This window comes from Aphidius gifuensis, linkage group LG4 (genome assembly GCF_014905175.1).
Source record: "Aphidius gifuensis isolate YNYX2018 linkage group LG4, ASM1490517v1, whole genome shotgun sequence".
In the NCBI taxonomy this organism is placed as follows: Eukaryota; Metazoa; Arthropoda; class Insecta; order Hymenoptera; family Braconidae; genus Aphidius; species Aphidius gifuensis.
In genome coordinates, this window is record NC_057791.1 from 18,622,957 (window position 1) to 18,645,861 (window position 22,905).

The 22,905-nt window shown below is 28.3% G+C and overlaps 1 protein-coding gene across 2 annotated transcripts in view; it reads left to right on the forward strand.

The window, feature by feature from the left end:
• The window catches only part of LOC122855432 (homeotic protein ultrabithorax-like), a 74,070-nt gene that overhangs the window by 19,806 nt on the left and 31,359 nt on the right, over positions 1-22,905 (forward strand). The window contains exon 2 of one of the 2 annotated variants that reach the window (XM_044156777.1): positions 4,855-4,896. The exons of the other annotated variant lie outside the window; for it this stretch is intronic. Coding sequence (XP_044012712.1) covers positions 4,855-4,896 — 42 coding nt within the window. The remainder of the gene's footprint in view (positions 1-4,854; positions 4,897-22,905) is intronic. 2 annotated transcript variants of the gene reach the window in all.

Consider the following 22,905-nt stretch of genomic DNA (forward strand, 5'->3'; position numbering starts at 1 on the left):
TTCGAGAAGACTCAAATTATTTAAATTGTGTTTTCAAAAAATTTAATATAAAAAAAATAATAAGATATCAATGCAATGAATATTTTGTTAATATATATATTTTTATTATATTAAAAAGATTGTAAAAAAAATATTCAAAGTAATGAGTGGTTGACGATGAAAGTCGTATTTCTTGTTTAAAAGTTATTCGATTAAAAGCAATTCGGGTAGACAGACAAAAACGAGATTATAAGTATTCTTACAAAACTTTGAAAAGCGATAAATTTGTTGAAATTTTCAGTCGGGGATGCAGTAGTTTATTCAAAGTATATGAACATATATAAATTCATCAAAAAAGTTAATAAGTTTTGCAATCATCGCATTGATCATTGTATTTTGGATAAATTTTTTTTCCTCATTGCTACTTCTCCTCAAACATTTCATCCTCGTTATTTAATTGAAAAAAATTTAATTAAATCTATTGTTAATGCAACACTGCGCAGATAATTAAATATATAAACACATATTGTAAATGTTAAAATACTTAATATATTTAAAGAAATGAAAAAAAAAAAAAAAATAACAATTTACCTGCGAAATACATACAGTATTTATATACAGAGGGGAAAAGCTTGGCATTTCGTTTAATTTGTGTAAAGAATAATTGCATTGGTTACGTTTAGTCCCTTGAAACATTGAAATCCTTGAGGGAGCAATAAAAGGAATTTCAGAATGAGCCTCAGAAATAGCAAATGACCAAAAAATAAAAAAAAAAGTATTGTGGAAGACATCCAGGGGAACATTCAAGAGAGTGACTTTACGATGACACGTAAATATATTCTTAAGATGTCATCCAACTTTTTGTGTGAAACCCTCTTTTGTTATATATATTATTTTATAAAAGTTTGAGAATCGCAGAATGGTGAACAAAACAAAATTCATAGTTGAGATCATATATTTTTTTTATGTATAATAGAGTATGTATGAGAGAGTGAATAGTATCATAGAAGATATAAAATGTGCAAAGTATAAGTTTTGTTAGATGGGTGTGGTATTTGAAACACTTCTGATGTTTGTTGATTTTTTTTTTTTAACTTTGCAAGAATACATACATTGTTACATCTTCACTGTTTTACAGTTAAACCAATAATCCTTTTCGACTTTATATAAGCAAAAAAATAAATTATTATAATATTCTTTTTGCGCTTTTTTATTATATAAGTTTCCGTCGTTCAGAAAAACTGTTTAAACACATTCTTGGAAAGAAGAATAATACTGAAAATTTCTAGTAAATTATTTGGGTGAATTTTTTGAGTCGTAATTGGAAAAAGGTTTCGACTTTTAATTTATAAAATATAAAAAAGTTCATTGGCTTGATCTGTCATGATTTAAAAACACACAAACTTCAGGAAAAAATATTAAATTATCATAAAGTAAAACTTGACATAAAGCAACTTTTATTTATTAAAAAAAATTATAATATGATTTTAATCTAAAGACTGAATTTTCAAGTAAACCTACCCGAGTGAAAAAAAAAAAATAAATAAATTATTCCTTCATACAAAGTTTTTATAATAATTTATATCAAAAGAAAAGAAGATAAATTTTTTTTTTTTTTTTTCTTTTAAATAAAAAGTAAACAAAAAACTATTATTTTTAAAAAATTTTTATTTTCTTTAAAAGATATAAATTATATATAAAATTTACTTTTGTTTGTTTATCATATAAACTTATAAATTATGTATAAAATTTTTATGAACAAATATTTACTTATAATTTATTTGTATTTTAAGTATAATTTATATTTTTTTTTCTACTTGAGGATGTCACAATGAGGTTGTTAAAATACTACGCATGAGTTGTAATGAGCAATTGTTTTAAATGAGGACTAAAATAATTTAATAATTACTTAAAATAAAGATTAAAAATTTGCGATATACTTTGTAATCTTCAATTTTTTATCAGCGTTTAAAAAATTTTAAATTTATTTGACAAAAAGACTTGACTCGTTTTAATTTTTTTTAATTGCACCAAGCGTATATAATCATATCAGCGTTTAAGATTTATACTGTATATACATTTATAGAAAAGTCTACAGTCACACAAATAAAAAACCAACGCACTATCAAAGAAATGTATCATTCCACCACGGCAGAGATAACGAATCTTTATGAAAAACTTTGTTTCTTTTTTGCACCCCAGGATGTCTTTTCTGTCAGTTTTTTTATCTTTTTTTTTTTTTTTTTCTATATACGAACAATGTCTGATTTCTAAAACTTTACCAGACAACATTATTTACCCCGACATGTATAAAATATAAAAAAAAAAATATACGCATTCACAATTAAAAAAATTGTTATATCAGCAAAAACGTTTTATATTATTTTTTTTTTTTTTTGTATTTTCATTGCAATACAGTTACTGGTCAAAGGAAAAAAAAAAAAAAAAACATGGAAACCTTATAAAAGACACACATATCAATACACATACATGAATTCCAATTCAAAATCTGGTTTAAAGTATTCATTCTACTGTATATTCAGTTCATGCACAATACACCAACGAACAGACTAACGAAGGAATTTATTGGGTCGCATTAGGGGACTCTGCTCCCTTGGTTCATTATATATATAAACCAATCATACATGATAAACGTGTGCGTTTATAGTTAGTACAGTAGACGGTTGTCTAGTTTAAATCTGAGCCTATACATTATAAACATGTATGAGCATTTATTGTTGCTTTTACGTCAACCATAGATCGTAAAAGGATCTACTAAAATGTCGAGAATTATCTACGAGTTTTTTCTTTTTTTTTTTTGTCAAGACGAAATGTTGTCCGTTGCTAAATTTAATATGTTATATTTTGTTTTTGTTTTTTGACCTCTCAGAGGTCAAAATGACGGTGATAAAGCACAACTCCTTCAGAGGGTGAGTTAACCAATGCAACCCTATGGTCAATATATATTCTTGATGTTTGGATTACTTAAAATTTACAATCAGCAAATGTTAGTGTATGATTCGTCAATGCTGTCAAACTAAAAACATAAATTACCATTTTACTTTTTTTATTTATTTTCCTATTGTCGTTTATTTTATGTTACTGCGACTTCTTGCAAACTTTATTATACCACCAAATTTTTCCATTAAATAAATATAAACAAATGAAATTTATTGAAATTTCATTTGCGTGTTGAAAACTAGTAGTTCATATTGTTTCCGCAGTCATTCTTGATTTAGAAATCATGTGATATATACATTATTTACAATTTTATCCAAATTAACATATTTTTAATTTTATACATGCATTTTATTATGCCTGGAACTTTGATCTGCATGAAAATCTACCCTTTGATGTTTTTGCAAACTGATAGGTAAACGTGCGTTATCATTATTCCATGCTATTTTAAATTGTCATTTTTTTTTTTATTAAATATTTAAATTATTTCCAGCACTATGCATGCATCGTTATATTTCCAATAAACAAATACTTGATATATTGCATTAAATTTTATCATCGCAAGCACCAATATCTTTGTGCAATTCGCACCCATCTCAAAATCAAACTATTTTTGCATGAATATATATCATTTATAGTACACGGCATGTCAATACTGCCAATAATCAATCAACCCAACCACTACCGACTATTGAATCGCAGATTTTCCAACTGCAAACACAAGCTCTAGAGATTATTGAAATATATACGTTAATAAATTTTTTAATATAACGTGAATTCTATTCTTTGAACAATCACCCATACAATTCTTTAAAAAAATTTTATTAAAAATGTTTTTTGTAATAAAAAAAAAAAAACAAGTTGTTTGATTGAAAATATTGAAATAAATCTATATGTATTATCAATATAAAATCTGTATATAAAATATGAAAAATTATCCTTTGAAAATGATCAAGGGGGTTAATTACACGATGGCTACCTAATATTGTGATCATTGATACAAACTTTTCCATAAGGGGTTAATTCCAATGAGCGTATTTTCACTATGTAATACATATCCATATATATACATATATTTGTATATATGTATTATAAACACATACTATCGCAGAGAAAATTACATGGAGCTGCATTCATGCTGATGTTCAATCGGGGCGCTGATATAGAACTATTAAACAGGTCGTAGATCAGACTGGTTAGTTATAGTCTAGCATCAACCCTCCACTTGTAATTTTGTATTTCTATCTCTTTCTTGTATCCTTTCATCCCTTGTGGAATATCGAGTATGCAATGCAGCAATACACCGACCATCGGGTGGTACTATCTATATATAACAATTCCCACTGGTGTTCTGGATCATTTGGCGGCCCGCGGCTGTGAGATGCGCGCATGTACAGTTGTATACTATTCCCAAATTGAGGTGTATGCTATCACGATTTACAATGCGGTATCCGACCTTTGCACGCCATTATTCAATACATATATATGTGTATAACAAAATGCATCTATATAAATAAATACAACATTTATACAAAGCATTGTGATCGATAGAAATTTTAAGAATATATTCAAAAGATTAACGGTTTTATTTTTTTTTCAATATTTATTATATTGGCTGTTGATTACAAATTTTTAATTTACTTTTGTATAGGGAAATTATTTAATTAATAAATAAAATAATGAAAATTATTTAAATCTTTATTGGATTTATATTTTACGACTGGCTAATAAATAAAATATTATTTTCAATCTCTTATGTTGCTTAAATTAAATTCTCGTTTTTATAAACATAATACATAAAAGGGTTTAAAGTAGAATTAACAATTATTATTAACTTATATGTAGTTGCATGAAAATTATTATTATTTATCAATCAATTTTCTTATTTTCTTTTTTTTTTTTATTATTTTGCTTCAGGTAAGGACGATATCGCTAAGCCGCATTGGACATGGTTGCAAGGTGAGTTGCGCTTTTTTGCAAATCATTTTTTGTTTTTCTTTTATTTATTTATCTATATATTTTTACGTTAGTTATGCTTTGCACTTTAAACGGTATATAAATATTATTTTTGTTGTTCAATATTATTTTGAAAAAAAAAATAAAATTCTTCGCATATTATTTACCCTCATACAATCAAACTGATTTACTTTTAAAATTTATTTCTTCCTAATGTTTCCATTTTTGCAATATTACTTGTAACATGAAGAATCCATTCAAGTTATTTTGTTCATTTCCAATATTTTTTTCAAAAGTTTATTCTTTTTTATTTTGGGGGGTAGTAAAATTCCTACACACAGTAAGATGATGGTTTTGTAGGTGATCAATAAATATTGGCTGTCGAGTGTGCAGGGGTGTAGATATATTTTTGTAGCCAACTAAATTGGGGTTGCTAAACCATCCTCTACTTTCTCTCACTGTCAGAGTGAGACAATATAAGAGGACAGTTGTGTGCTGCGGTTGCCACCCCCATTCTGATATAAATCCCCTTTATTTTTTTTTTTTTTGTCATATGTAGGGTAGAAAGTAGGCGCGCGCGACATTTGACAGATATGGCTATACACATTGAGAGAAAAAAAAATAAAATAAAATAAAAAAAAAAAAATTATAAACTTTACCAGGCAATCTTTCAAAAAATATTACTCTCATATCACTTGAATTATTTGCAATGAATAATAAAAAATTCCAACAGACATCAACTCATTTGAATACCCTATTTATATTTAGATATATATTTTATTTTTTGTTTTTATAAACAATTGAATGAATACAGAATTAGCACAAACACTCAGCATTTTCTTTTCTTTTTTTTTAGTAGCTTGATACACTGGGCAAAGGTAATAATTTGAAATTTCTCCATAGCAGTGTTTTTGTATTCCCATTATCATCCATTGTGTTGGAAGTAAATCGTAAGCCTACTATCTTCTTCCAATGTATTCTGAATATAGAGCATCATGGATTTGGTTAGAATTTGGATGAAGTAAAAGCGTATCTGAATGTTTCCTGAGGCGTGAAATGGTTGCGTTAACCGTTTTACCCACGCCCCCCCTTTACCCTCTCTTTATTTCTCTTTTGCTCTTTTGGTTGTTTTCCATTTTTCTCTTTGGATTTGCACGCAATGCTTAACAACCCCCCCGTAAATCCTCCTCATACTTCTCATCCCCCCCGAATAAGCTCTAGGGAAAAAGGAAAATCCCCGTATATTTTCCAACACTACAAAATCCGCGTAGGTGGTAATATTGCCTGATGGTATCTGCGCGCGTTTTTGGCCCCGCGAAGATCACGTTGGGCTGGTAGAAGATAAAAGTTATGCCGCTAGGCTATGCGCGAGGGAGTCGTACATCAAGTTGGTTGGACGTCTGCGGGGACGAAAAGGAATGAGAAACGCACCCACCCTTATTTCTTTTTCTTCCCTTTTTTTTTTTTTTTTTGTTTTTTCTTTATTTTATTTCTCTTCTCTTCGTCACTTTAACCGCCCCCTTTCATCTGTTCAATGTTCCCCGGTCTCATACTTTCTTTTCCACCCAAAGTAAAGTCTACTATTCTTTCTCTTTTTTTTTCCATTTTATTTATTTCATTTCTCGCTATCTTCTCAGAACAGCTATGCAGTTTTCTTTATTCGTAATAAAAAATGAATAACGATGAAAATAGCAGCTTTTTTTTATATAAAAATTTGATAAACTTAAATATTTATTTTAATTATTTTTTGTTTATTCAAATATAATGTTTGAATATTTAATTAATAATTCAAATATAAATTAGCTAAAATATTTTTTTTTTTTTAATTAAAGTGAGCTTGCAGACTCATGACTACTGTAAATATTTTATTTTAAAAATTACAATCTTGAATGTGAATTGAAATAGTATATATAATTTTTTCATAAGTGTTTTGATAATGTGTCTAAAAAAGAAATGACTAATATCAGATAAAAATTTATTATTCATAAAAATATATTATAATAAAGTTGTTCAATTAAATCAAAATATATTTATAAAATATCATCAGAATCATTTCCTGCTATAAATTTCAGTTCATGAATTATTAAAAATTTACATATCAAATCACCTGTTATCAGTTGATAAATAAAATCACTTAACCACTTCAAATTTGAGTCATCAGCATCTCGTAAACAACGAGCTAGTATTTCTTTAGAATAATATTTTTCTGTTATTTCTTGTGATTAAAAAAAATAAAAAAAACCGTAGCCCAGGTCATCTTCCATATCACCTTTGTCTTGTTATTTATAGGATAGATGGTGTCTCTACCCAAAAGAGAAAACTTTCGAGGTTTCGATTTACATAGTGATGCAAAAAAAAGGTGAAAAAACTATAACGAACAGAGATGATATATTTTTTTATATAAAACAAAAACAAAAAAAAAGAAGATGAGATAGATGTATATATTTTTCAGTGGAATTTCGAATAGAATTTTTAAAGTTTTTTGATTTCACAATGGATTGTCGATTATTTTTGATATTGCTATTTTTATTTTTATCAAATAAACATTGTAGTATTTTTTTTATTCTAAAATATACACATTTATCTTAGTGTAAATATGTTTTTTTTTTGTTGTTTTTTAATTCCAATGAATCGAAAGGGTATTTGTACTGCAGTAGTTGAGCAAAACAGACTGCGTCATGAACGGACGTATAAACATCCCTTCTTGTATTATCAGTTGTCGGACGCCGGGGCGCCGGATATTGTCGCATCCTCTATTTTGCTCCCGTGCTACGCGTATATAAGCAAACAAAGACCTCCGTGGTTATAGTCAAATGATAAAATGAACAAAAAAATTACGAGAAAATAATAACAAAGAGAAAAAAAAAAAAAACTAAATTCATGTAAATGTTGGTTTGACTTCAATGCAATTCTAACTATTTTTTATTTTTTGTCGTGAATATATTGTTTGACATGTTTTTTTATGTGGCAGGTATATCTATTTGTGACCTTAATTACAAAACAAGTCGTTTTTTTATTTTCTTTTATGCTATTTTTTTTTTTTTTTTAAAAGAAAACTAAAGTAGACAAAAGAACACGGCTTTTACTTTTTTACTTGATATTTTTTTTTAGGTTTTTTAAAGACTTTCTTTTTTTGGAAATTGAAAACTTTTCTTGGGGCTGGTGAATTATATTTTTTGGGTCCTAAAAAACTTTCACTTAGAGAAAGTCGTTAGCTACCCCCTAGCTGCAGATGTTTTTTTATTTTTTTTTCGCTATTTTTATATTTACTTTTTTATCATTTATTTTTTTATCTGCTAATGAAAAAATAAAAAAATAAAAAACAGATAAATTTAATTAACCACATTTTGTTGATCAAAAACACGCAAAAGAAAAAAAAAAACATATTAGGATTGATAAAAAATTGTAAAAAGACAACTGTCTTATATAAGAAAATAGTTTGCTCCAGATTTTTCAGGTATCACAAAAGATCTTTGGATGTGCAACCTCCTGTCGAGTCATGTCCCAAACAATACCTTGTGACCAATGCTCATTTTGTTAAGAACTTTCAAATGTTCCTCATAAATTTTCCACAAATATTGTCTGCTCTATGTTTAGACTACTGCGGTGAGAAATGTTTCGACACGGTCATCTAGTTGAATTATTTAAACTGCATGTGAAACCAAATAAAATCTATGACCATGAGATTAAAATTTTTTAGTGGGTGGCAATAGAAAATTTTCAAATAACACACAAGCGTTAAAATGAAAAAGAAAATTATTATACCAATATATATATAACATTAGTTTCAAAATATTGTTAAATTATAAAATCAATAAAATAATGTTCTATGAATAATTAAATAAATATATTCATCATTGACAGCTTTTAATTTTCAACAAACAAATAAATAAATATAACTTTTCTAAAAAAATTATCAAACTGTCAAACAAATAATTTAGTAAATAACTTGTTTAAAAAAAAAGCTTTTTACAATTATGATTTATGAATTTAGTTGAAAATTTTCTCATCATTTTAAAAAAATTCATTTCATAAATCAATATTTTACACAAGTCCTGGATCTCATTATGAATTTCAAAACGTCTTTTTCCTCACCATGACTAGTATAATAAATTCAAGTGAAAAATGGATTCACAACTGGCTAGAGTGGCTGTAAGCTATATCAGCATAATCTGCATCCGTAAACTTTACCTACCTATATAGTATGAATTTTTTTTCTTTATTTTTTTTCGTAAAGGACTAGACACAGCACGATATATAGAAAATAGAGGGATACAAAAGTTGAAATATACATAAATATTTATACATACATAGTGACAAGTCAAAATGTACTGCTGCATTCAAAAATACGTATATACATATGTCCAGTGTTAAACTGGTAAACAATGGCAGATAATATATACATGTATATGTTAACATGCATACATGCATTGTACATATTAATATACACACTATATTCTTACTATGCATGAGAAGAATATATATATCCATAAGGGTGCTCAAGTATACTTGACAATCTAAAAACCCTCAAATCACCAATTACATTTTTATTTTTTTTTTTACAATTGATAGCATTGAAGAAAAAAATACTATGCATCAAAAATTTATATTGTTTTATTATTTTCTTATCAAAAAAAAATATGTACTAAAAATATTTTGTAATAAATTCGCGAGGTAGGTGTTTTTCTGAACAAGTCGGAAAAAATAAAAATCAATGTCTATACATCTTGGCTACGCCTTGACTCGGATCCTTGCTACAGAATCACCCTTACCTTCACTGGGTTGAATTAGCTCATCCACACGAGTCAAAATGATTTACACTCTGCACATGCCACGAACGAAATTTTTCTTTACTACCACTTGGGGAAATCTCACGTGGCTTACCAATTTTTCTGTAGTTAACCTCAAATATATACTCATATTTCTTGCAACGATATATGTTTTAACAAAAAAGTTTTTTTTTATTACGCGTAAAAATATATAAAATTTTTGATATTGTAATTTTAAAAATACTCATTTTTTTAATACACTGAATTCAACAGCACATTATCCAACAAGGGTTTAATCTCTTATATATACCCAAAAGAAATAATAAGTTTAAATAAGCATTCCTGGAGAGTTTCAGCATTATTCAAGACCTCCACGGGGAGGTAGAGTATTTATGTTACGTCCCTTGGGGAAAAGTTGCATACAAAAAGAAACTCTATGTAGAAAACAGTCTATTTCAATCAAAAGATCAAAATGATTTAATTACTAAAAATGGAAGAATTTAAAAAAAAGAGTTAATAATAAAGCACATGTGAGTCAATTAAAAAATAAATACTGTCGTGTTCATTTTTTTATTTAAAAGCATTTATGGATTGAAAAATTTTCACAGCGGGATTGGCAATCTCATTGAATTCAAACATCTCCTTCTGAGCTCATCTGTAACTCTGAGCTATTAAAAATATATACAACTAAATACGTACGACATAAAAATATATACCTCAATATTGGTAGCTGTCTTTAACGGTAATAAAAATTCAAACATGTAATCTCATGGAAATAAAAAAATTTCGTTATATTATAATTAATCAAAGCTTTATAAATAAATTGCTTTAAATTTTTTTCAATATTATTGTTTCATGTTTATGATATTTTTTTTTTCATTGAAAATTTTAATAAACATGCGTTTATTCAGCTGTTGCCACTTTGTACATAATAAACATATGTTACACAAAAAATTAATTATTACTTTTAAAATTCTCTTGGCAGTATAACCTTGATATTTGACCTTTGAAAATTAATTGAGCTTTTTTTTTTTAATCATATATAAATTTAAAAAAATCCAATAAGGATATTTATTTATTAAATTTTATCTTTGATATAAATAAAAAATAGCTTGATGTATTTTTTTGTTCCGACGGATCGCAAAATTTCGTTAACTGAATCAATAAATAATGTTTAAAATTATTTTACAAACTACAATATAATATTTTATAAATTAATCTAGACAAATAAAAATTATAATAAAGACCTTAAACTCTGTCAATAATTAAAAACAAAAAAAAAAAAATTATAATTAAACAATGACTCGAAATTTTTATCACAATAAATGAAAACAATCGAATTTTTTTATTCTATTTCTTATTGAGTGTAAAGAAACCTAGAAAATAAATTGAAAAACAATCATAGTTGGAAATATGTGCTAATGCATTTTGTTCAATATAAAAGAATGTGTATGAAAAAGTATAAAACCACTTGAAGAAAAAAAAATAAATAAATAAATGTGTGAAAAAAGAGGATGTGAGTGGAAAAACGAAGAAAACTTTAGTTGTGTGCTATATGAGAATAGTGTTGGCTTTATGAGTTGGTGTGCGATACGAGTTAGAGGGGCCAGCGGACGTGCCTGCACCTCATAAACTTAAACCCTAATTAACCGGCGCTATATACATGGCTATACTATTGCAACAGTGTTGTTTCCCTACGTGTGCCTATTATCCTTAGCCACATATCTATCTTTATATATATGTATAAATATTTTTGTATACATACATAAACCACTACCTCATATAAACGCACTTGTTATAGTTTTCTCTGTATATACAACTTTTTTTTTTGTTTTCTTTATTCTTATCTCTTTTCATCTCAACCCCATCATTTATTTCTTTTCTTGTTTTCATTATATATTTTACTTCCCACTCTCGTCAACACCCAAAAACAGAAGCAAGAGAATAACCAACACAAAATGTGTATTCTCTAGCGAGGAGAGACCCATTGTTTATTGCTTAACTTGTTGTAAATTAGCAAACCACCACGAAGACTATATACACTAACTTATATTACACTGCGACTGTAATACGCAAACGTATATGATTTATATTAAATTTATATATATATACAAAACACACCAAACACATCGTTACTATTTTGTTGGCCGTATGGTTTCAAGGAACTCATCTAGAAGGTGTATCTAGAATGTGAATACAGGTTCAAAATTCTCTCATTCCCTTTTATAATGTAACACTCATAAGATACGAAAATTATATAGGTGAGCACCTTATTTGGATCTTTCTGATTGCTTAATTTAGATTTACCCTTATTTTTTATTGAGATCTTAATTTTTAACTGATATTATCATTTACAATAATTATAATAATATCATTATTAAATATATTACTCTATTTTAATTTTTTTCTTGAGCTTTTTTTTTTTTATTTTACATATATTTAAATTTCATATATAGAACTCTCTCAAGTGGTAAAAAAATTATAATCTTTATATTGTGTTACACATGAAAAATTTAAATATTTTTGCAATTATAAAATTAAATGAGCAGAAAAAAAAAAAGAAAAATATACATTTACCAATTAATTTTATTCATATATTATTATGTTGTTTTTCATTTTTTTTTTCCATGTTTATTTTATTTGAATATTTTTTCATTTGAGATGACCAGAAAGCTAACTACCATATATTCTTCATAGAGACAAGACATGTTTTGTTTATATATATATATATATAGAAGGTATTTATTGCTTCAGTCGCGATGAACTCCGCCCAGAGTTCAGATCTTTTATATATAAATGTATACAGTTGGGGCCAGAAATCCACCAGACTCTTCGTCGTTTTCTTTATAGACAAAGTTGATCGCTGTTGATTTATAGCTGGATATACCAACCGTTGAGCTTTTTTTCTTAGAGCGTATATTTTATTCTACATATATAAATTTAAATATTGAACTTAAAAATGATGATAATTCTTTTTGTTCAAATAATGCAGTTTATTTAGATTTAATTCCATTTATGTTCAACGGAATCATAAAATTCATTTATAATCGCAAACGTATTGTCAAAAAAAAAAAAATAAAAAAAAGAACCAAATATATTTAGGAATTCAATCTGAAAGGTACAACATGATCCTGACTGGAAAGTTAAGCCAATCGTCCTTCAAATATAGTCACAAAGCCACTTAGAAAATAATTCTCAAAGAAAAATAAATGAATATAAATATAAATAATCAAAAAAATGAATGAAATGTCATAGAAAAAAGGAAAAAAAAAAAAAAAAGATATTCGTCTCCATTCGCAGGGGCAAGTGGGTTCCACTAAAAAGGCTTTTAGTTTTTATCTTTGTCATGTGTATCATTAACTTACAGCTCGCATGACATATACAAGAGAGAAGGTGAAATAAAAAAAACTTATATACGTATGTCTAGAGAAGAGACCTCTTTCACTGTTAAGCCATGCCTTTAACCAATGTGTATATATATAAACGACGAAGATATATATTTGTACATATATATATCTTCGTGTCATGAATATTTTATCCAGATAATGAATGCTTCACGTGTCATCTATCTTACTCAGCATATCATTCTCTAAAAACTACACGTGATACATACATAAAAATAATAAACATACATAAACTTATACACACATAAACAATAAAAATATATATAAATACATGTACTTGACAAATACATACTGAATAGATTGAATTTTTAATAAACAAATTGGTAAAATTTCATACTCGAATTCTACATCAAATCTCAGAAAAATATTTTTTACGCTACAATAAATATTCTACCTTTATTTAAATTATTATTTTTGTATATAAAAAATTAATATACTGTCATAGTCGTAGTGAAATGCGCTTGCGCTTTGCTCATATTACACAAGCAAAGTTAGCAATACCAGACTATACCCAAAGCCTAGTACGTGTTTACAAGTTCTCTCTAAAAATATTAATAAAAAGTATCCCAATTATTTACAATATAATATCTAATTAGAAGTAAACTATGTGTTGCTAAAAAATTTAGAAATTCAAGATTATACCAGGTGATTTGTGTTGGTTAAAAACATTCCATATTGAGGTATCTCTTAAATGCCGAGAGACGCTATACAAGCATCCAGCGTATGTGAAGTGAGTATGGCTGCCAGTAAACCGCATCATCTCAACAGTGCTTGTTATTATTTTATATATATTTTTTCATTTTGGGCGCATTATTAACACAAATAGAACAACTAAAAAATCATAGAAAAATTCACAATTTATTTATCAAATATTGTTTTAATTTAACTAGCTGATTTGATGATTATCATTGGGAAAATATATTTATAAAATCAAAATGAAATCACGTTATGAACATTTATTTTTTTGGGTAGGCGTTCGAGAAGCGATGCAGCGACATACTCGCGGAAGGCGTCGAACCGAGCTTGCGCCTACGTCTACCAGTATAAGCATTATGGCGGGTATATTTTTAGTCGGTTTAATTCGGTTTTATTCGGATTTATACCCGGTGTCGTCTGTCTATGTTGCGCGGCGGGAAACCGGTCGATGCTTGCATTGGTCACCGGTGGTAGTAGGGATAAATAAGCAATATGGCTGGCTCAACTAAAAGAACCTGGGTAAGTGTACAATAACCTGATTTAATTTTTTTTTTTTTTTCATATTTTACTTTTTTCTCAATTCATCGATACATTGGAAATAATTTCATCAAATGAATATGGTAAAAATAAAATCCCAGTGTCATGAGACAGTCAAATTTTTTCGTTCATATGTAATTTATGGATTTTATAATTTTATTGAAATTACTTGAGGCAAAATTTTTTACGTTCAACATATTATTACATGCAAATCAACAGAATGACTAACCTGTACCAAAAAAAAAAATATCTGTTCATGTATTTTACATTTTTTTCAAAATTTCCGCCCAATTTTTGTGGAAAAAACAAAAAAAAAAAAACATTTAAATAGCTATGGTAACTTTTAGAAAAGATGGGAAATATTTACAAAATAAATTTAAAGCTATAAAAGTAGCAATATAATTTTCTAATAACATTTGGTTATAATTATTGTTGTCGTTAATAATCAGTATCCGGATGTTCATAACAAAAATCAGTTGGCTAAAGTTACTGAGCAATAAACAATCAAAAGCATGTGTTATTCATTTTTATTTATTTGAAATATTTTGACAGCTCAAAAAAAAACAGTCGACATACATAGAGTATGAATCTAGCCACATTTATAAATAGTAGATGAATGAAAAGTAATAAACTGATAATTAAAATTTTTTTTTTTTCCTTTACTATACGAGTTGACGCGTCAAGTGATGATAAATAAAGTAAGCCTAACGTGGTACTATCGATCCGTACTTTTGCTGTGCTCGAAAAAACAGTAGTACTAAAATAGAGCTGCTCATACGCCCACGTGGAAAAGTATATATATATATATGAAACATAAAATAAAAATGGCCTATATATATTTGATATATAGGCTATAATTTTTTATTTGATGAAATAAAAATTGCTGACGTTGAAATAAAAATATATAAATTTTCAAAATTCAATCAAACACAATTAATTGTCAAGCTCCAGATAAAGAAAATGTTTAAATATTATTTTATCTTTATAATTATAATGTTTGTTGAATAATTGTTTTGTTGGTTCAGTCGCACTTGGCTAGTTCCGAGTCGTTATTATTATTGAATCGATCAGATACAAATATTATCATTACCACGCCCGTCGGATACTATCAGATCTCGAATAGAACATTTTTCTCTGTTGGAAAAAATTATTTTCCAATATATTTATTATCTTTTATTTAACTCAAATAATTATTACAGTTTAAATAACTCGTAAATTATTTCAAAAAAAATATATATCGCTTTGAAAATGTAAAAATACTCTGACAGTTAGTCAACAAACATTAGAATATATTTTCACATAATTATTATTAAAAAATTGAATTAAGATTTTATCATCTTAATAACCAAATTATAATTATATAAATTTAAATAATCCAATTAAAATTCTCCGGTCAATCAAATTTTATTCACTCGTGAACATATAGCTATAGCTACCACCTGATGAGATACCAGATGATCAAAATCTCTACACTGCAAAACCAGAATTTTGTAAATTATTTTTTTTCCAAATACATATGCAATCTTGTAATATTTTATCCACCCAGCAAAATGACGTATGAATAAGCATCGAATGCTCGGAGAATATATGAATGCACAAAGAATGTATTGAATAAAATAGAGTATAATGAAGAAAAAAAGAAAAAAAAATTAAATACATAACGGATAGAAAGGTATTGTTGAGTATTCATGCAACAAAATAAATAAAATAAAATAAAAACAAAGACAAGTTTAGTATATTGGAATGAGTGAAATAGCAAGAGTGAATATAAGAAGATGGAAACCAGGCAATTCATGGTATGTGTGTAATCTTTGTGTGTGTCTTTATTCGCATTGAGTTGTAAGATCATTCAATATCGCCGCTGGGCGGCACAGTTGCTTATGCAAAAGCCGACTACATGCCGTGTGATGAGTGGATGCTGTTTTAAGTTGTAGCATTTTTCTTTTAACTCTTTGCATCTTGGTAATACATGCTCTGTTAAACAATATAGAGCTTGCATATGCATAATTTACATTTTTCATAGCTATACATATATAGCTTTGAAGTCGAAATAAAATAATATAATAAATATCAATTTTACTTGGGATCATATTGAGAGTCAATTTTTCATTTCATCGTTCAATCGTGAAAATGAAAAAAACTGATAATAAATATTTTTCTCAATCATTTAATTTGTTTTAATAAAAATCATGTACATTGTATATATGTATATGACTTGTGCTTATTTTAAAAACGATTCTCTATTTTGAAGATGAAAAATTCTTGATGATGAACTGATCAGTCCTGTGTTTTGTCTGCACCTGGAATTCAACTTGAAATAGTTGTCTGTTTATATTTCATGATAATAATAATATAAAAGTATTATTACCTGACATGTTTGATCATTCAGAGCATTGAAAGTTTGTTAATATTTGTGGTTATGGATAATGTAGCTGGTAAATTGGTTGGTTAGACACTTACGTGTATGTAAAAGGTATATAAACTGGTCAGGAGAGTTCATCATCGTTGTTTCTTGGTGTATATATAAATACATAGACAGCCAAAATTCTTTTAATCTCATGTATCATGTAGATGCTTGTAGTGGAGTGTCCAGGAGTTTCGTCCCTGCATGCCACGTTGGTTGAACTAACCAATAGTAGGGAGAGAGAATAAACAAAAAATGGGGGAGAGAATGAACCGGTTATGGGCGAGGCCCTTTTACTTCTTTTTGTATTATTCAGCATCTTTTCGTTTCATTTTTACTTTTTTTTTTTTTTTGTTGATCGTTTGGGCAATGACGAAGGTCGATATATATCTATATATAATATACGCATATGTATAAACCTTGCAATTCTTATACCCATTTCTTTTCCTGTGAAATCATTTAGAGGGTGATACCTAAACCTATATAAAAAGAATTGCGCCATAGAGAATGATGACACGATCAGAAAAATAAAGACAAACGAGTTAAGCAATGAGATAGAGAAAAAATAAAAATAAAAAAAACCAGAGACTGCGCACTAATGTAGAGTGGCAAGAAATAAAAAATTCAAAGAGAAGAACATGCACACACAGCCACACGTGATGTTAAAGCGGTGCGGATAATAAAAGTACAGAAATCGTCGATATAAGGATGAGGAATTCGCGTCGGCTTTCAACTCGATGTCTTCATACTCTTTGGTTTCTTCTTGTACACTGTAAGACATATATCTGACTGAAAAACGAAGAGCGCCGCCAAAAAAAATCAGATCGAGTGTAAAAATCATAAACTCGTCCTGGCAAAGAGTCTCGACCAGCTATATGCTATATGTATGCGGATGTCTATACCAAGTAGCATGTGCATGAAAAAATATTCGCCATCTTTGGCTCCACTGTGTCTCTTTGCTTTTTTCCACTGGCATCTTTTTATTTCGTTTTTTTTTTTTTTTTTTAATTTTGAATTCCTTCATACATAACTATACATATATATAAATCCATTTCATTTTATTCTTTTAAAATAAATCTTTTTTTTTTACACATACATTCACACACACACGATGAAGTTTTGTAAAAAAGAAAAAAAAAAAAAGAGAGGCTGATAAACTTCTACATGTTTCGTCTTCTTCTAGATGTTGTCTTGACTTGACTCCTAATGGTTCCTTTGCAACATACTCCCTTACTTTCTTAATTTTGTACTGCCTTACTTGGACGTTAGCATTATGGGGGTACGATGGAAATGCAACCATAAAAACATTCACAAATACATATATGTTTTACTAACCAAGCAAGATGGATATATATTTTAAATTTATTTGTATGTTTATATATACATATATAGTTGTATAAAGCTCGTTGTCTTTTCTCTCAGACTCTTCTTCTTCTGCACATTAATGAAGCGATCGGCATTAATTCAGTCTTCGGGAGCTTCATTGTGGGCTTTAACCAATACACGAGCTACCACCATATATCTACCCAACGAGAGCTCAATCGATTGCGTGTGCATTCCTTTTCAAGCATGTTCCAGACTCGGAAATATAAAATATTCATTGCATCGTGAAAGTTGTAGAAAAATAAAAAAAAAAAAAAACAATATTAAATTAAATTACATTATGAAAATAAATAAATGAAAAAAAATCAAAGTTATTATAGCGGCTTTGGTTGATCCTCAATTTTTCATTTATAGAAATTTTGATTGACGAACCAGCTGGTTTTTTTTTGCTGCACAAAATTCTTTATAATAGTGTCCAGTTATATCATGTTATGAGCAATATATATACGAAAGGAAAAAAATAAATAAAAAATAGACAAATAAAAAAACGTGTGATCGGAATTGGCGTGGTATTAATGCCATAAAAGAAAAAGCCAATAACCAGTCTTATACGTGCTTGACTTCATATATGAGACATATCTCATATCGAACACCCCATAGAAAGACGTGTATGATCTCAAAGTGCCACAACGTGATGCAGAAACTAAGCCATATGCTGCATGAATTGCTGCTTATGACCACAAAGAAATTTTTACTTGACGTATTTTGATGATACTGAAGAATCATTTATTTATTTTTATTTTTTTCAATTCATTTTCACAGTTGAGAAAGCAGAAAAATATTTATTATTGGTATTTTCAACTTTTAAAAATGTTAAATATATATTATATATTATATTTTATAATAATAATAATAGTTTAATCGTATATATTTACTCTTTGAATGGACTTGAAACGATAAGGATACAAAGATTATGCTCACATCTGAAAAACAAAGCAAGCTCGTTAGGAGCTCTTTGCTCAAGGGGGTCGATACATCCTGCTTCGCGTATAACAATTTTGTGGTTATTTATTCATTTATTTATTTATTTATTTTATGATAAAAAAAAAGCCAGAGTAAATTAAACCTATATCCATTTGATATAGAGACTGAGACGATGAAACATTGGTAAATCCATTGGTTGTTGAATTTAAAACCCAGTAAGGTTTTCAAGCAGAAAGTTCAAAGTTCAGTTGTATGAAATAAATTAGCTCTTTAATTTGATACTTTACATCAACAACTTGCAATTGCTTGGTCAATTAATGCTGATTTAAAAACTTTGTTCAGTACCAACAATTGAATCTACACTGCAATACATTATGTGCAGTGCTTGCATTACAAAAAATCATTTAAAAAATATTCAAGAGATGTTGAGAACTCCGAGTTGAATTTTTTAATTAATCTCCAATGTGCCAAAAGTGAGACTTTGTCTTGAGTCCCACGAATGTCTTGAGACTTTCATTTCTTAGCTGGGTGAATATAATATACACAGTGGATGTATACGTATCTCATTGCTCAGTATATATATATATATAGACATGAAAGGTTTTAAAAGAGTGAAAACAAAAAAACAAAAAACAAAAAAAACTGCAAAAGAAGGGCAGAGGGAGGAACGACCGGTTCCATACATGGCTACTGAAGGCTCCTTCTCGTGCAAAGCTCTCCAGACTTGGGAGACAAGCATCAGCTGCCGTTTCCTTTGCTAATGAGATGAAATTGGACGTGGCCAAGATTTTTCTAAAGCCCAACTGCCGCTTTTAGTAAAAACAACCAATACGATACCCTTAGTTCGCGGCATTCCCGCGTACGCATGTGGCGGATTTCTTTGATACAAGTCATTTAATTGCCTCCCATTAGCTTTGCTGCCCTCTTTTGATTTCCCCTTCTTATTCATTCCCTTCGACCTGCGGCTCCATTTTAGAACTTTTTTTTTTTTTTTGTTTTTTTATCCACTTCAATCGCAAGCCGATGAGAGTTTGGCTTTAGCTCAAAGTTCTTCAACTTTTTCTCAACTGTTTGTTTGTCAGATTACATACTGAGTTGACTGTCCATCAGACCGCGCGACATCGAATTGGTTATAAGTAGAAAGAAAAGACCAGTCAAACTGCATCTTGACTTGATGCTTGCTTACTCTTCAGCAACCTTTTTTTCCTGACTGGTCCAGAATGTCTCCGGTTCCAAAATATCCTCCCGTATAAGTACTCTTGCGCTATTTGTATCAATGCCTCCATTTTTTCTTTCTTTCTTTTTTTTTTTTCATTTGTTTTTTTGTTGAAACTTTGGTTTCCCTTGAAAACTTGAATGACAGCTCTTATATTTATTCTCTGAGATGCACCTGCAATGCTAGAAGCCGCCGTATAAATAGCAAAAAACAAGAAATTTTACACACATTGATATGCTCACTTATTTATTTCTCAGACAAAGGAAGGCACTTGCACCTTTCTGCTCTTACCTGCAACCATTATGGATGTTTTATTCATCCTGTTTTGACAAAAAAAAAAAATATATCAACTCAAAATAATCAGCGTTGATGATGGAGTAAATAATAATCAAATAAACCACCATAAATTGACAAAACAAAAATTAATATTTATATATATATTTAAGAATCATCAAATATCAGTAAAAATTATTTCAAAAATTAGTAGCATACGACTAAAAAAAAAAATCTAATTCGCTATGTTTTTTTATGTTTTAGGTAAGAGCTACTAAATCAATGTACACGAAGATTATATCTTGATCCAGAGAGTGTGAGTAGAAATAGAATTCAAAAAAAAAAAAAAAAAATTACTACGGGAAAGGTGTTAAGAAAGTTATAAATTCTCTATTCATAGACTTCAAATCGATAGTATGCGCGCATATTATATCCTATCTTATATTAAATCTATAGCATCAATATTCAACACCTCATAATTAAACTTGCTTGATGTTATGATCCATTTATTTACTTCTTAAGTAGTCACTTATCTGCGTAACACGCCCGAGTAATCAACAAATTATATACTCGATATACTCATGCAAAGTATTTTCAATTTTTCATAGCTTTGAGTTATAGAAACTCAATCAAGAAATTTTTTAAAATAAATATTAGAGAGTAGATGGTAAATTAAAAATTTTGACAATGACAACCTGTTTTTTTAATGAAAAAAAAATATAAATGACTAGAAAATTGCACAATTTATTTTTTGGGTCCGGTTTTGCTAGAGACACAATCGCTCGGAATTTGTTCGAAAAAAAAATAAAACACTGACCACAGTTCATTACCATGGCTGCAGCTGTCTAAAATAAGTACCATAGAAAAGTTCATATGACACTTGCACGTTTCTTATCGATTTAAAGATAGATTTTATCGATGAAAACTGCCTAAGAATCGTGCTTCGTTTTTTGCTCATATACAGCACGAGATTCGTGACTGTTTTCTATTTCAATTCATGTAAATTCTTATTGCATTCGATAATGTGTTTTTAACTTCTCGTCAATGTCATTTAAACATTTTTTCTTTTAAATTTTATGTGATCATTCTTTTGAGATAAGCTACAATAAACCAGAATATAAATTCAAAAACTTGATCGATAAAAATGGCTTTAAAATGATAAATTTAAGCCATGAATTTTCGGTATTTCAAATAAAATAAAAAAACAAAAATTAAATACAAATTTCTCGTTCACTTCAATATAATTTTAATCTTCTTTTAAATCACGCTACTTGTTCATCGTATAATAATTGTCTGCAAAAAAAAAATATATGAAGGATAATGCATGTGTGTTATTTTGTTGATTTATCTCATCTCTTTTTCACCACCTTAATGTTCAATCTCAATTCGTTTAACTTGTAATATAAATAAATAAATATATAAATAAGATATAAATATTTTAAACAATAGCAAAAATATAGCGGAACATCCCTCTGATGGTTATCTGCTCGTAAATTAAACCGTAAGGGTATTGAGTCGGCTTATTGGAAATAGGTATTAATAAAGAACAAGGATAGCAGCGCATGCATGTGATGGCAGAAGAGTGAATCTATTTTTTACATGTGGTATCAGTATGAAAGCGTTATTCTTAGCTCTTACAGAAGTTTACACAATTTATATGTATATATATAAACCATAAAGAGTAAGGGGCGGTTACCAGCCTATCACCCACCGGTTATTAATTTGCTTGCTCATATAGCTGCCGTTCAGATGCTTGTATATATCTGCAGACCAGACAGATTCTGTATTCATTCCAATCTTCTAATAGACTGTTTCAACTTTGATATGATCTGATAAATACATTTAATTTAATTGTTTTTATCTCAATGTCATACTTTTGTAAAACTTGCTCTCAGATTTCTCAAGTGAGAATGATAATTTTTTTTTTTTTTTCTTATACGCGACACGTACCAAAGCATCAATTAACTGATTATAAAAAATATAATTACAAGTAGAATTAACCGTGTGTATAGAATTTAATTATTTAACGATGCAAAATTAAGTAATCAGATATCTTCTTCAAGAGTTATTGTATTTTTTAGAAATCAGGGTTTTATTTTTATTAGTTGAAACAATAAAATGTCATGTGTGTTTAATAATATAAAAATTTTATGAATATTTATGATATATCGTGTTGTTTTCTATGTGTATTTCCGCTGTCACTATTTTCCTACTTTAATTACATGGAGAAAGACGTTTAGAGAACAGAAACCACAAGATATTGGAAGAGCGCGTGTACACATGTGATTTATGTCGACCGTTTTATGTCCGAAATGTTAGAAAAACGACGACCCACAATTTATATACCACCAACATTTTGGTCTTTTATAAAAGAACTTCCTTCCACTTATCTCATCGAATGAACTT